This window comes from Tachysurus vachellii, chromosome 18 (genome assembly GCF_030014155.1).
Source record: "Tachysurus vachellii isolate PV-2020 chromosome 18, HZAU_Pvac_v1, whole genome shotgun sequence".
Taxonomy (NCBI): domain Eukaryota; kingdom Metazoa; phylum Chordata; class Actinopteri; order Siluriformes; family Bagridae; genus Tachysurus; species Tachysurus vachellii.
The window spans coordinates 20450299-20463427 of NC_083477.1; the positions used below are offsets into that span (position 1 = coordinate 20450299).

Genomic DNA, 13129 nt, shown 5'->3' on the forward strand with positions numbered 1-13129 from the left:
TCACAGGACGTTTTTTCCACCAGTATTTCCTGCTCTAATAAAGAGCTTTAATGTATATTAGAGAAGATTTTGAGTGAACAGAACCTGAAGAATAGAGACTCGCAAATAAGACTCAGGTAAATGCGGGTGAATCGTCTGCACTGTCTCCTTACTGCCTGTAGGGGGCACACTGATCAAACGATGAAAACAGCGTTTAATGGGCATTTTATTATTGTAGTTTTAGGTTAAATTATTTGTATTTTATCTTAAATTATCTCATTTTTATAGTGAAAAAAAAAATTAATCTAACAGTGAAACAATAACTATTTTTTAATATAAAATATATTATTATTATTATTATTATTATTATTATTATTTGACATTTGAATATTCATGAATAATTCCTTTTATATTTATTTTGTTATAAAAACTTTTATTTTACTTTATTTGAAATAATACCTTCTTTATGTGGCAAATAGGAGTATAATACATTACAATAAATGCTAATTTAATTAAATAAATCTTAAATAAATCATAATATTAATGTCATGCAATATTATTAGTAGTGACAGTAGTAATTTACTCTCTGGGTCTATTAGATGAAATATTATATCAAAACTCATATTTAAAATAATAGTCTATAAATATTATATTATTGGATATTAATTATATATATGTGTGTGTTTGCATAATGGGAAAAATATTTTTCGATAAAAAAAACAAAAAAAACAGTGTAAAAACTCCCCTCTGTTCATTTGATGCAGAATTAAAACTTTTTTTTTTTTTTTGACATTCTGCAGACCCTCTATTCCAAGAAATGTGGCTTTCTGTGGCATTAGCGGGGGTTTCGTACTCACACACTACAGCTCTAGAAACCAAAACACACAGTGCAGTCATGGCTTCATCATGGCTTCGCTCGTTTCTCCTGTGCTGTTTGCTCACCGGAGCTGAAATCGTTCTGGGTTTCAATAACAAAATACCTGATTCTCCTTCTGTCAATCAAACGTCATTTCCAGTCAGACACGGCACGAGGAGCAAGGTGAGAAAAGTCACTCCTGCTCCTACAAAACCTTCTGCTAGGATCTTCTCCACAAGCACAAAGCCCATGGTGGCCCACTTCACCACTGAAGATCTGGAAGAGAAGATCGAGCCAAACCTGGAGAAATGGCTGTGGGGGAAAGGAGAAAGGGATGAGCCAAGTGAGTCAGGTAAAAAATAATCAAATATAATTTCTACAAGGAATTTGTTTTTCTGACTGGAGGAGTAATGATAAAACAAGATGATGATGATTGGTTGAAAGAGTCAACTGCAGATATCAAGTGTCACATTAATATCTTCCATAAACTTTATATGCGGGGGGGCACGGTGGCTTAGTGGTTAGCATGTTCGCCTCACACCTCCAGGGTTGGGGGTTCGATTCCCGCCTCCGCCTTGTGTGTGTGGAGTTTGCATGTTCTCCCCGTGCCTCGGGGGTTTCCTCCGGGTACTCCGGTTTCCTCCCCCGGTCCAAAGACATGCATGGTAGGTTGATTGGCATCTCTGGAAAATTGTCCGTATTGTGTGAGTGCGTGAGTGAATGAGAGTGTGTGTGTGTGCCCTGTGATGGGTTGGCACTCCGTCCAGGGTGTATCCTGCCTTGATGCCCGATGACGCCTGAGATAGGCACAGGCTCCCCGTGACCCGAGGTAGTTCGGATAAGCGGTAGATAATGAATGAATGAACTTTATATGCTTTCTTACTGTGTGAGAAAGAAAATCTGGTGTGACCCAGATGAGTTTCCCTTTCAAATCTGGTCCCGCTCAAGGTTTCTTCCTCATATCCAGGAATCTGGGAATTCATCATTGTACAGTTCTTTGTTCATAGTTTAACGATTCTATAGAAATAAAATTGAATTGAATAACCATTAGCAAAAAAGAGGTTTTTGCACTGATGCCATGGAAGTGCCATTAATCATCCATCATCATATGTCATATATGAAAATACTAAAAATGAAACACTCTACATACGTTGTTTCACTTGTCTTTTCCTATTCTTTCTCTCTACCTCTTCGTCTCTCTCCAAAGCATCGCAGCAGCTCATTTTCCGCTTTGAATGGATCATTTGTGTTTTTTCATCTGAAAAACAACGGTGTATAGAAAAGTGATCCACCATCTGTGCATGAAAGCGGTGAATGAAAGGTCTCTTCAGCGAGGCTCAGGGGGAGTTCACACGGTCATGTTTTCACACTAATACACACAGATGGGTCAGCAAGACTCCAGACCAAACACACTTCAGATTAGTGGTCTTTAAGACCTACTCTACTCTACTCTACTCTACTCTACTCTACTCTACTCTAATTACTCTACTCTACTCTAATTACTCTACTCTACTCTACTCTACTCTACTCTAATTACTACTCTGCTCTAATTACTCTACTCTACTCTACTCTAATTACTCTACTCTACTCTACTCTAATTACTCTACTCTACTCTACTCTACTCTACTCTACTCTACTCTACTCTACTCTACTCTAATTACTACTCTGCTCTAATTACTCTACTCTACTCTACTCTAATTACTCTACTCTACTCTACTCTAATTACTACTCTGCTCTAATTACTCTACTCTAATAACGTTTGTCCTTGAGTGAGTCTTTCCTGTGTCTGTGCTGAGTCTATCCTGAATCTATCCTGAGTCTCTCCTGATTCTGTCCTGAGTCTCTCCTGTGTCAATCATGAGTCTCTCCTGAGTTTATCCTGAGTCTACCCTGAGTCTATCCTGAGTCTATCCTGAATCTATCCTGAGTCTCTCCTGATTCTATCCTGAGTCTATCCTGAGTCTCTCCTGTGGCTGTCCTGAGTCTCTCCTGTGTCAATCCTGAGTCTCTCCTGAGTCTATCCTGAGTCGCTCCTGTGTCAATCCTGAGTCTCTCCTGAGTCTCTCCTGAGTCTCTCATTTGTCTGTTCTGAGTCTGTGCTGAGTCTAACCTGAGTCTCTCCTGAGTCTCTCCTGTGTCAATCCTGAGTCTCTCCTGAGTCTCTCCTGAGTCTCTCATTTGTCTGTTCTGAGTCTGTGCTGAGTCTAACCTGAGTCTCTCCTGAGTCTCTCCTGTGTCAATCCTGAGTCTCTCCTGTGTCAATCATGAGTCTCTCCTGAGTCTATCCTGAGTCTATCCTGAGTCTCTCCTTAGTCTCTCCTGAGTCTATCCTGAGTCTCGCCTTGTGTCTGTCCTGAGTCTCTCATTTGTCTGTTCTGAGTCTGTGCTGAGTCTATCCTGAGTCTCTCCTTAGTCTCTCCTGAGTCTATCCTGAGTCTGTCCTGAGTCTCTCCTGAGTCTCTCCTGAGTCTGTCCTGAGTCTCTCCTGAGTCTGTCCTGAGTCTCTCCTGAGTCTCTCCTGAGTCTGTCCTGAGTCTCTCCTGAGTCTCTCCTGAGTCTGTCCTGAGTCTCTCCTGAGTCTCTCCTGAGTCTGTCCTGAGTCTCTCCTGAGTCTATCCTGAGTCTGTCCTGAGTCTCTCCTGAGTCTCTCCTGAGTCTATCCTGAGTCTATCGGAATCTTGCCTTGTGTCTGTCCTGAGTCTATCCTGTGTCTGTCTTGCATCTGCCCTGAGTCTCTCCTGTGTGTGTCCTGAGTCTGCTCTGTCTGTGTTTGTGTTTGTTTGCCTGTGTGTGCCTTTAAATCTCAGAATGCCCTCCACTGGGTTTGGAGAGTCTAAGAGTGATAGATGCCCAGCTACAGGCCTCGTCATATAAACGCAGAGGTCTTGGACCCCATCGTGGACGACTGAACATCCAGGCAAGGCAAACACTTGTGTTATCTCAAACATCTCAACTTGAAAAGAATAGCTGTTTTGTTTTGTTTAATTTGATGGCGTAGACTTCTGCAATTTTATTGCAACGCTTTTATTTTGCCATGAACTATAGCCAAGGGGGTCTGTGACTTAGAGCATTTAGGGGTCGAAGCACCAACATTGCATCTCAGATCTGGGAACCGACAGCTCCTTCATTTCACAAATGTATTATTTTAACTTTTTAAGTAATATTTGTGAAATAAATCCATACTGGGGTATGGGGGGGGGGGAGGTCCTTGGGGGGTGTATGGAATGCATTTTTAATTAAAGGGGTTGTTTGAGATTCTCTTCTATTAAGAACTCCTAGATTGTATTTTCCAGACTGCCAGCTGAACGTTTAGTGTTGTTTGACTTTATTAACGTCCCTCCATCTCTTCTGCCTGGTGTGAAGTCTGGTATTGAGGACGGGGACAATTACGATGGAGCTTGGTGTGCATTGCACGAAGACAAGAAACAGTGGTTTCAGGTGGATGCTTTGAGAGCCACTCGCTTTACGGGGGTCATCGTCCAGGGCCGCAATTCCATTTGGAGGTAACTAACAATAAAAACATGCAGTATTACACCGAGACATGCTATGTAGCTACATAGACACCAAGTTCACATTAATAAAACACACCGGTTTGCGAGATTCCTTATTGAAATGCTACAGAACTCACAGAAAACACATGATAGCATTCATCTTACTCATGGCATAAAATCCTACCAACGTCTGATCGCATTCCTGATAGAGATTGCTAACCTTTCCTTCATAGCTGGAATTGGGTGGAAAGCTTCAAGGTGCAGTTCAGTAACGACTCTCTCAGCTGGACGCCCTGCATGAATGGGACACAACAAGCGGTAAGATTTATTCATATTAAGCATTATTAAATGCCAGAATTATACAGAACGGATAAAGCGATTATGAAGAGTTACAGACAGAGGGATGAAGCATTTATTAGAAATCATGCATGATGGATGGATGGGTCGGTGGATGGATGGAAGGACTAAGTAAATGTTATACAGTAGATGGCTAAATTCTGCACTGAATTGAAGGATACGTAAATAGTTGGAGGATGGACTAATGAAAAGATAGATGGATAGATGGAGGAATTGATAGATTGATAGATAGATAGATGGATGGGTGGATGGATGGATGGATGGATGGATGGATGGATGGATGGACTAAGAAAATGGTATAGATGGCTGTGTGCTGCACTGAAGTGAAGGGTACATAAATAGGTGGATGGAGGGATGGATGGATGGGTGGGTGGATGGATGGGTGGATGGAATGACTGTGTAAATGTTATAGAGGGCGACATGCTGCATTGAAGTGGATGGATGGATGGATGGATGGATGGATAGATAGATAGATAGATAGATAGATAGATAGATAGATAGATAGATAGATAGATAGATAGATAGATAGATGAGTGGATGGATGGATGGATGGATGGAATGATGGAAGAATGGATAGATGGAAGGACAGAGTAACTGTTATAGATGGCTGCATGCTGCATTGAAGTGAAGGATACATAAATAGTTGGATGATGGATTGATGGATAGATGGATCTAATGATGGAAGGATGGAAGGATGGATGGATGGATGGAAGGAAGGACTGAGTAAATGTTATAGATGGCTGGATGCTGCATTGAAGTGAAGGCTACGCAAATAGTAGGATGACGGATTGATGGATTGATAAATGAATGGATGGATGGATGGATGGATGGATGGATGGACTAGTATATGTTATACATGTTCGTATGATGCACTGAACTAAAGGATACACAAATTGATGGATGTACAGAGCAGTTAGGAAGTGCTATAAATGGATGAATACGGTATTTAGAAAATATTTTTTTCTAGTTTTAAAGATGAGCAATTACAAAGTCTGATGTTTAGATTCTATTATTAAGAAATCACAAGAGATGGATGGATGGATAGATAGAGGGATGGATGGATTTACTACTGGGGCATGAATGACTTTATGTATCGATAGAGAATACTCGATGAATGGATGACCAAATAGAAAGAATAATCATGGGTATTTCATTTTATTTATTTACGTAGGTGTGTAGATCATCATTTCATGTTAAACCTCCATCTTTATTATTAATCACCGTGTGTAAGCATGAGGACAGATACATCAGTTTCCTCGACACAAGGCTAAAGACTTTCATTAGCTGCTGCTGATGTGAATTGGCTCAGGCATCACCATGGCACTGTATCATCTCTATCATTGGGCCAGCAGGACCAGCTCTCTCCTGGCAGCACGCTGGTGGCTCTGATACACATTTGGACATGGCAGCTGGCAGCAGTTAGCTTGATTAAGTGGCTCAGTTGGAAAGAACTGCTTGCCTGCCCACTGCATCTTGCTTACCAGCAGATTTCTGTAGGCGAAACCATCACAACAAACACCAGGGTATCTAATGCAGTTCTGGACGAGCTGACTAGCCGAACACAAGCTTTAATGCTTTAAAATTCATCTGTTAAAATAAATATTTATATAGTCAAATTGACCATTTCCTGATGCGTGAATGACAGTTTGGCTTGTTGCTCTACCAGCCATGTGGAATTTGGGCGAGTTGAATCGGAGAGGTTTAGTGCGATCTTTCATGCTAACAGGTGTTTGAGGGGAATCGAGACACCGACACTCCAGTGCTGGCCGTCTTTCCTGACCCTGTGGTCGCGCGGTTCATTCGGATCAACCCGCAAACCTGGTTTAAAAATGGAACCATCTGCTTACGTGCAGAAGTTCTTGGCTGTGCGCTACGGGGTAAGAAGCACAAACTTCCACTGCTTACGAGTAATAAGAGAAATGAGTGAGAAATTGTGTACAGGGCCTGAGAATCCACATCTCAGACCGCAGACACACTTACCCTGAATTTTAAGAACAATATTTTATTTTATATTTTTCATATTCTGTGTTGTTAAAAATAAATATTTTTATGATCAACTCTTTTCTATCTACTTTATTCTTTTATGGTATGACTATTTTTATTTTTAAATATTTTTTATTGCTTTTATTTATTTATTTGTTTGTTTGTTTGTTTAATTATTTAGATAATTAATAATTAATTAAATTCAATAATTACATTTCTTTGTGTTCTATGTATTTTTTATCATTAGGTTTTTATTGATTTTTATTGTTTCTTTGTTAGTTTTACATTGTCATTTCTTCATTTTATTGTCTATTTTATTTATGTTTAATTAATCGTTAACCGTTTCTTTGTAGTTTATTTCTTTGTTCTAGTTTTATGTATATACTCAAATTCTTCTTATTCTTATTATCAGATTCTTAAAAATTTTGTGTAAAATAAGATTTAATAAAAAAAAGTGTTTGTTCTTAAACCTCTCTGTGTTTTAGACCCAAATAACATTTTTCAAGAGCTAGTGGAAGAGGAAACACGGGACAAACTGGACTTCAGACATCACAATTACAAGGAAATGAGGAAGGTACGTTCTGATATCTTGAGGTTCATGGAGTAGTGATGATGTTGTTATAAATAACGTTTCATTTATTCATTCATTCATTCATCTTCTACCGCTTAACCGAACTACCTCGGGTTTACGGGGGAGCCTGTGCCTATCTCAGGCGTCATTGGGCATCAAGGCAGGATACATCCTGGACGGAGTGCCAACCCATCACAGGGCACACACACACACTCTCATTCACTCACGCAATCACACACTACGGACAGTTTTCCAGACATGCCAATCAACCTACCATGCATGTCTTTGGACCGGGGGAGGAAACCGGAGTACCCGGAGGAAACCCCCGAGGCACAGGGAGAACATGCAAACTCCACACACACAAGGCGGGGGCGGGAATCGAACCCCCAACCCTGGAGGTGTGAGGCAAACGTGCTAACCACTAAGCCACCGTGCCCCCCCCGTTTCATTTATTAATGTACAAAAAGTTTCACGGTTCTTAATGTTGTGGAACATCCGAGAGACCATTAGATCCTGTTCTCAATGACAAAAAGTCATTTCCTCCTTCACTATTAAGTCATAGATTAAGTGGAGCAGAGAGTCCACCAGCCAAACTCCTGTGTATGAGCCCTTACTATAGAAAGATAACGTATTAGAACGAAAATGAAAAGATGGTAAGTGATTTGACTTTTGTTACATCATCTTTTTTATATTATTCATATATATTATTTCATTTATATTCATATCCATAAACGCAATGTTTAAAATCCATTTCAAAAATCTAAGATTGTTTTTTTTTCCACATTTAATTTTTTCAGGTATCATGATACAGTGTGCTGGACATTTATTCATTCGTATAATGTAATGGTTTTTGTGATAATCCTCACAGACATGAAGATTTACCCACTGATCTCTCACGTTATTGGGTTTGTCTTTTCCAGCTGATGAGGTCCGTGAACGAGGCTTGTCCGGACATCACGCGCATCTACAGCATCGGAAGGAGCCACATGGGCCTGAAGCTGTATGTGATGGAGATCTCGGATAACCCTGGCAAGCACGAGCTGGGTGAGAGATAACCTGTGTATGAATGAGCTGTTACTATAGAAACGCTAACCTTAACCCTAACCCTAACCCTAACCAAGGAAGCATGTCCCAGCCTTATGGGACGCATGCTTTTTAATTTAAAAATGGAAGAATCCTCCAACTGGAGCCGAGGTCGAAGGTCAATGCTGAGTTTGGCTTGGGACTCCACGCTGAATAGACGAACTGTTCTCCAAAGCTCAAGGGCAGAGGAGTCTCCTGACGTTCAGCACAGACTCGGCTTGTTCTCGAAACATTCTCAAGCCAAATCTGTATTTGTTTAACACAAACGGAGGCATGTATAGGTGCAGGGAAATCGCACATGCTTCCTGCTCAGATAGCTAAACAGCACACAGAGTTCACCAATTCACACCAATTCTGCTAATGAACCACTATCTATCTTTATATTTACTAATAACGGCTAATAAACACAGCTACGCGTCATGTTAGCTTTTGTACATAAGAGCAAGCTGAGAAACCTAGCTAGCTAGCTAATGCACTCTGTCTAGCTAGCAGGTTATATACACTTTCTAGTAAAGAGAAACAGGGCTAGCAAGCTAATGATTAATAACTAGCTATCTAAAAGGTTAGCTAAGCAGCTTTTTGGGTTGAGCTAGATCCAGTTTAAATGTAAACAGTTTATTTCTCCTCAGGAATACTCCAGATATAATTGCTAACTAAAATGCTATCTGTGAAAATCTGATCTTTTCAAGTAGATTTCTGCATATTTCTTCAGCATTAGAGACAAAAGTAAATTTCGGAAAAAAAAAAAAAAAACGTATAATTATTCTTTTTTTAACCTTTAAAAAACCTCCTTGATATTTTTTTGTTTCCACTTTTACAGATTTCCACAATTCTAGATGAATATGTGGGTGTGTTTGGATGCAGTGCAGTGCTGTTTTAGGGAAGGTGCCAAATTTCAGACCCCACTGTTAGCGGAGAGCTAAAAGACAGAGAGAGAGAGAGAGAGAGAGAGAGAGAGAGAGAGAGATATGTATGTTAGAGAGAGAGAGAGAGAGAGAGAGAGAGTGAGAGAGAGAGAGAGAGAGAGAGAGAGAGAGAGAGATATGTATGTTAGAGAGAGAGAGAGAGAGAGAGAGAGAGAGACAGAGAGGCTCTGAGTTTGTGTTTCATTAGTCTCACATCTGTTCCTTTACCGTAATGTAGCTGTTAGCTTCTCCTGTAAAAAATCTCAGCATTTCACTACCTAAAGTCTGTAAACTACATTCCAGTCAAATTACCTGCAGTGATTTTAAGACACTGCTGTATCATTTGCATATGCAAATATCGTCTGTGACATCATAATGTGTTGTTACATTTTATGACATTTGTGGTATTATATATATATTTTATTTCTATTTGTTCAGGTTACAAATAAGTAACACTGCGTTCATTCAGAAATGAAACGGTTTCACGAAAACGGTTTCTTGGCTTGTTGTTGCTATGGCAACCTCACAAATTTAGTTATATTTTGAATAGAATCTAATATAATCAATCTTTACAAACAAAAGTGTATTTAGTTGACACGTATTTATTTTCATCTGTCAAATAGAAATACATATTCGTATTATAAAATGTATATGATATTTATTTCAAATCTATTATTGTTCCAAATAAATAATAGACGCCTAAATTCCCTTTACAATGTATAAGACAAAGAGAATATAAAACTCTGAAATAAATAAATAAATATTAATCAACAATATTATAAACAATTAGAACATAAAAGTAATTAGCAACTGCAAAAAAAAAATACATTTTTGGACATTTTATCTTGTTAAAGTCAATTTGCTAGGAAAAAATCGACATAATAATAAAAAAGAAGCTTTCAAAAAAATACTTTGTATGAAATTAAAGAGATATTTAAGTTAACTCTTTTCACCACAGCAACACCAAACACCATAATATGTCAGATAACCATTTATACTCAAACTAAACTGTTGTACAGTATGTGTTTCAATATTAAAAGTTCTTTGCTGCCCCCTGCAGGTGAGCCGGAGTTCCGTTACGTGGCAGGGATGCACGGGAACGAGGTTCTGGGCCGAGAGCTGCTGTTGAACCTGATGCAGTACATCTGTCAGGAATACAAACAGGGCAACCAGCGTGTAGTCCATCTGGTTAAAGAGACTCGCATCCATCTGCTGCCCTCTATGAACCCTGACGGCTACGAGATGGCCTACAAGAAGGTGCCATGAGTCCCACAATCCTGAATCTTTATAAACATTGCGTTCAGAAGGTAACTTATAGACTATAACGGTGAGTCTTGTTCTTCTGCAGGGATCCGAGCTAGCCGGCTGGGCTCTGGGGCGTTTCAGTTACAAAGGCTACGACATGAACAACAACTTCGCCAATCTGAACTCCGTGATGTGGGACGCCATGGAGCTGGAGACGGACAAGTCCAAACTCATTAACCATTACATCCCCATTCCCAAACAGTACACATCAAAGGACGCTTTGGTGAGAAAGCTTCATGAAGAAATCTGTCAATCCTGTAAATCATTCATTAATTTGTTAACTCTTATAATGCCTCATAACCCTGAGGTAATATCTATGTCACTGTTAGTGAATTTAAAGTGAGGAGTAAAACTCAACGCGTCAGTGAAATTGTGTTGCTGTTTACTAATGGACGGCTGAAGGTTGCCCCGGAGACGCGTGCTGTGATCAGCTGGATGCAGTCCATTCCCTTCGTACTGAGCGCCAACCTGCACGGCGGTGAGCTGGTGGTCACGTACCCATTCGACATGGCGCGTGACTGGGCTGCTCGCGAACACACCCCCACCCCGGACGACAGCTTCTTCCGCTGGCTCGCCACCGTCTACGCCAGCACCAACCACGCCATGTCCAATCCACACCGACGGCCATGCCACAACAAGGACTTCACTCGGCAAAACAACATCGTCAACGGCGCTAACTGGCACACGGTGCCAGGCAGTGGGTATCCTTAAAAAAGAGTACAGGTTGTACGGGTTGTCCACGTTCTGCTGAAATTCTAGGACCTTCCTCAGGAAATTACAAATGAAATACTTTCTTCCTCTGACACTCCATAATTGATTAATAAACATTTCCTGACAGAAAATATCACCATAATAATCAGAGAGGTCTCCATTTCAATAAACCGCTGAAAGTCACATACTGCCGCTTTAAAGGAGTAAAACAAAAAACTGCATTGTTCTCATAAATTACCCAAAGTACAAAGCTGGTCATGGTGCCATGTTTTTCATGTCATCCTCTGAATAGCGAGCTGGTTGACTGTGATTTTATTATCGTTCTACAGGCATGAACGACTTTAGCTACCTGCACACCAACTGTTTCGAGGTGACTGTGGAGCTGTCATGTGATAAATTCCCTCATACCAACGAGCTGCCTATCGAGTGGCGGAACAACAGAGAGTCGCTGCTGGTCTACATGGAGCAGGTGATATTTCCGACATATCTTCAAACTTTTCTAAATCATTTATTATTCTCTTGACTAAGCGATTAGCAGCTCAGGGTTATTTTGTAATTTGTGTTGTTTATTAAAGAAATTGCACCTAGCATGTAAAGCTTTATGTATATTTTAATGCTGCTACTCCCAGGACTCAACAAGCTGAACATTATCTTAGCAATGTATGTTAAATAAAGGGATTAAGTTTCTACGCTGGAAAAATGATTCACAGGTCCATCGAGGCATTAAAGGAGTCATAAAGGACAAAGACACCAAGGCTGGAATTGCAGACGCCATCGTTAAAGTGGACAACATTGACCATCACATCCGATCCGGTGAGGGAAATCAAACATTTATTTCTAGTAACAAAGAAAAGGCCAGATTCTGGAATAAGCAAAGGACCAATCATAGACCTCCAAGAGAAGAAATAGATCAAGAGAATATTGAATATCAGAAACCTGTAAAACCAAAATAACATCTGAAAGTGGAAAGAAGATAAGACTTTGCAATGGACTTATATAAACCATGAGTGTATAAATATCATGTCAATGTCATTTACTACTTAAACCAGCACTGTTCCATAAATCCATCTCTATCTCTCTCAGAGTTGTATAAAATGTCATCTTTAAGTTCTGTAATTGAAGGATACACCTGTCTGGGCTGCAGTTAGAGAAACTAATCCACAACTTCTCCAGAATTAAATCATTGTTTTATATGTCCAGCATCCGAAGGGGATTACTGGCGTCTCCTGAACCCCGGGGACTATGAGGTGACAGTGATGGCAGATGGATACGTGCCGGTCACACGCTCCTGCAGGGTGGAATACGAATACTACCCGACCATCTGCGACTTCAGATTGTCCAGAATCGTCAAACCAAGGCTGCGTGAGATCCTCGTCAAGAAGAGGAAGATCCCCAAAGAGCTCCAGCTCCGACTGCGTCAGCTGCGTCTGCGCAAACGGGAGAGAAACGCAAAACAGCATGTTAGTGATATTTGACCTATGTCTGGAAGTCAAGTTATTAAAATAACAAAAATGAAAGATGAAGCCCTTATATTCACAACTGTGCGTTATTTCACGTAAGAATGATTTATTCTATTTCCAAAGGAAATTTTTGTAGCTTTATTGCATTGTTTAATGATAATTTCATGTAAAATTTAACATGAACAGATAAATGTCACTTATACAGTCCAACTTTAATTCTTTAATTGTTTATTCTTAATTTCTACTTTATTTGTTTCCTCTATGGTCCGTAAAGTACAATATTAATTGATAGTTGACACTTTAACATGAATTTACCATAAACATCTACCTGTAATTATTTTTTCGGAATAAATTGTCTGTTGAAAAATGTTTTAATTCATTAAAGAGAAATAAAGTATACAGAAAACATGTAATGTATTATACACAAT

The 13129-nt window shown here is 39.8% G+C and overlaps 1 protein-coding gene across 1 annotated transcript; it reads left to right on the forward strand.

Annotated features, from left to right (window-relative positions):
• Window positions 1-1008: 1008 nt before the first annotated feature.
• Window positions 1009-12903, forward strand: cpxm1b (carboxypeptidase X (M14 family), member 1b). The gene is made up of 13 exons (XM_060892423.1): window positions 1009-1187; window positions 3643-3752; window positions 4199-4338; window positions 4560-4644; window positions 6410-6560; window positions 7152-7240; window positions 8158-8281; window positions 10286-10482; window positions 10574-10753; window positions 10933-11227; window positions 11571-11710; window positions 11952-12054; window positions 12442-12903. The coding sequence occupies exons 1-13, from the start codon at window positions 1085-1087 to the stop codon at window positions 12714-12716; spliced, it is 1992 nt and encodes a 663-aa protein (XP_060748406.1). The 5' UTR covers window positions 1009-1084; the 3' UTR covers window positions 12717-12903.
• Window positions 12904-13129: the final 226 nt, after the last annotated feature.

What these genes read in the sequence shown, in the direction of transcription:
- cpxm1b (XM_060892423.1), top strand. Translation starts at nt 1,085, where the DNA reads ATGGTGGCCCACTTCACCACTGAAGATCTGGAAGAGAAGATCGAGCCA. An exon ending in ACGAGATGGCCTACAAGAAG is followed by an intron (nt 10,483 to 10,573) that starts GTGCCATGAGTC and finishes GTTCTTCTGCAG; the next exon opens with GGATCCGAGCTAGCCGGCTG. An exon ending in ACACATCAAAGGACGCTTTG is followed by an intron (nt 10,754 to 10,932) that starts GTGAGAAAGCTT and finishes GGACGGCTGAAG; the next exon opens with GTTGCCCCGGAGACGCGTGC.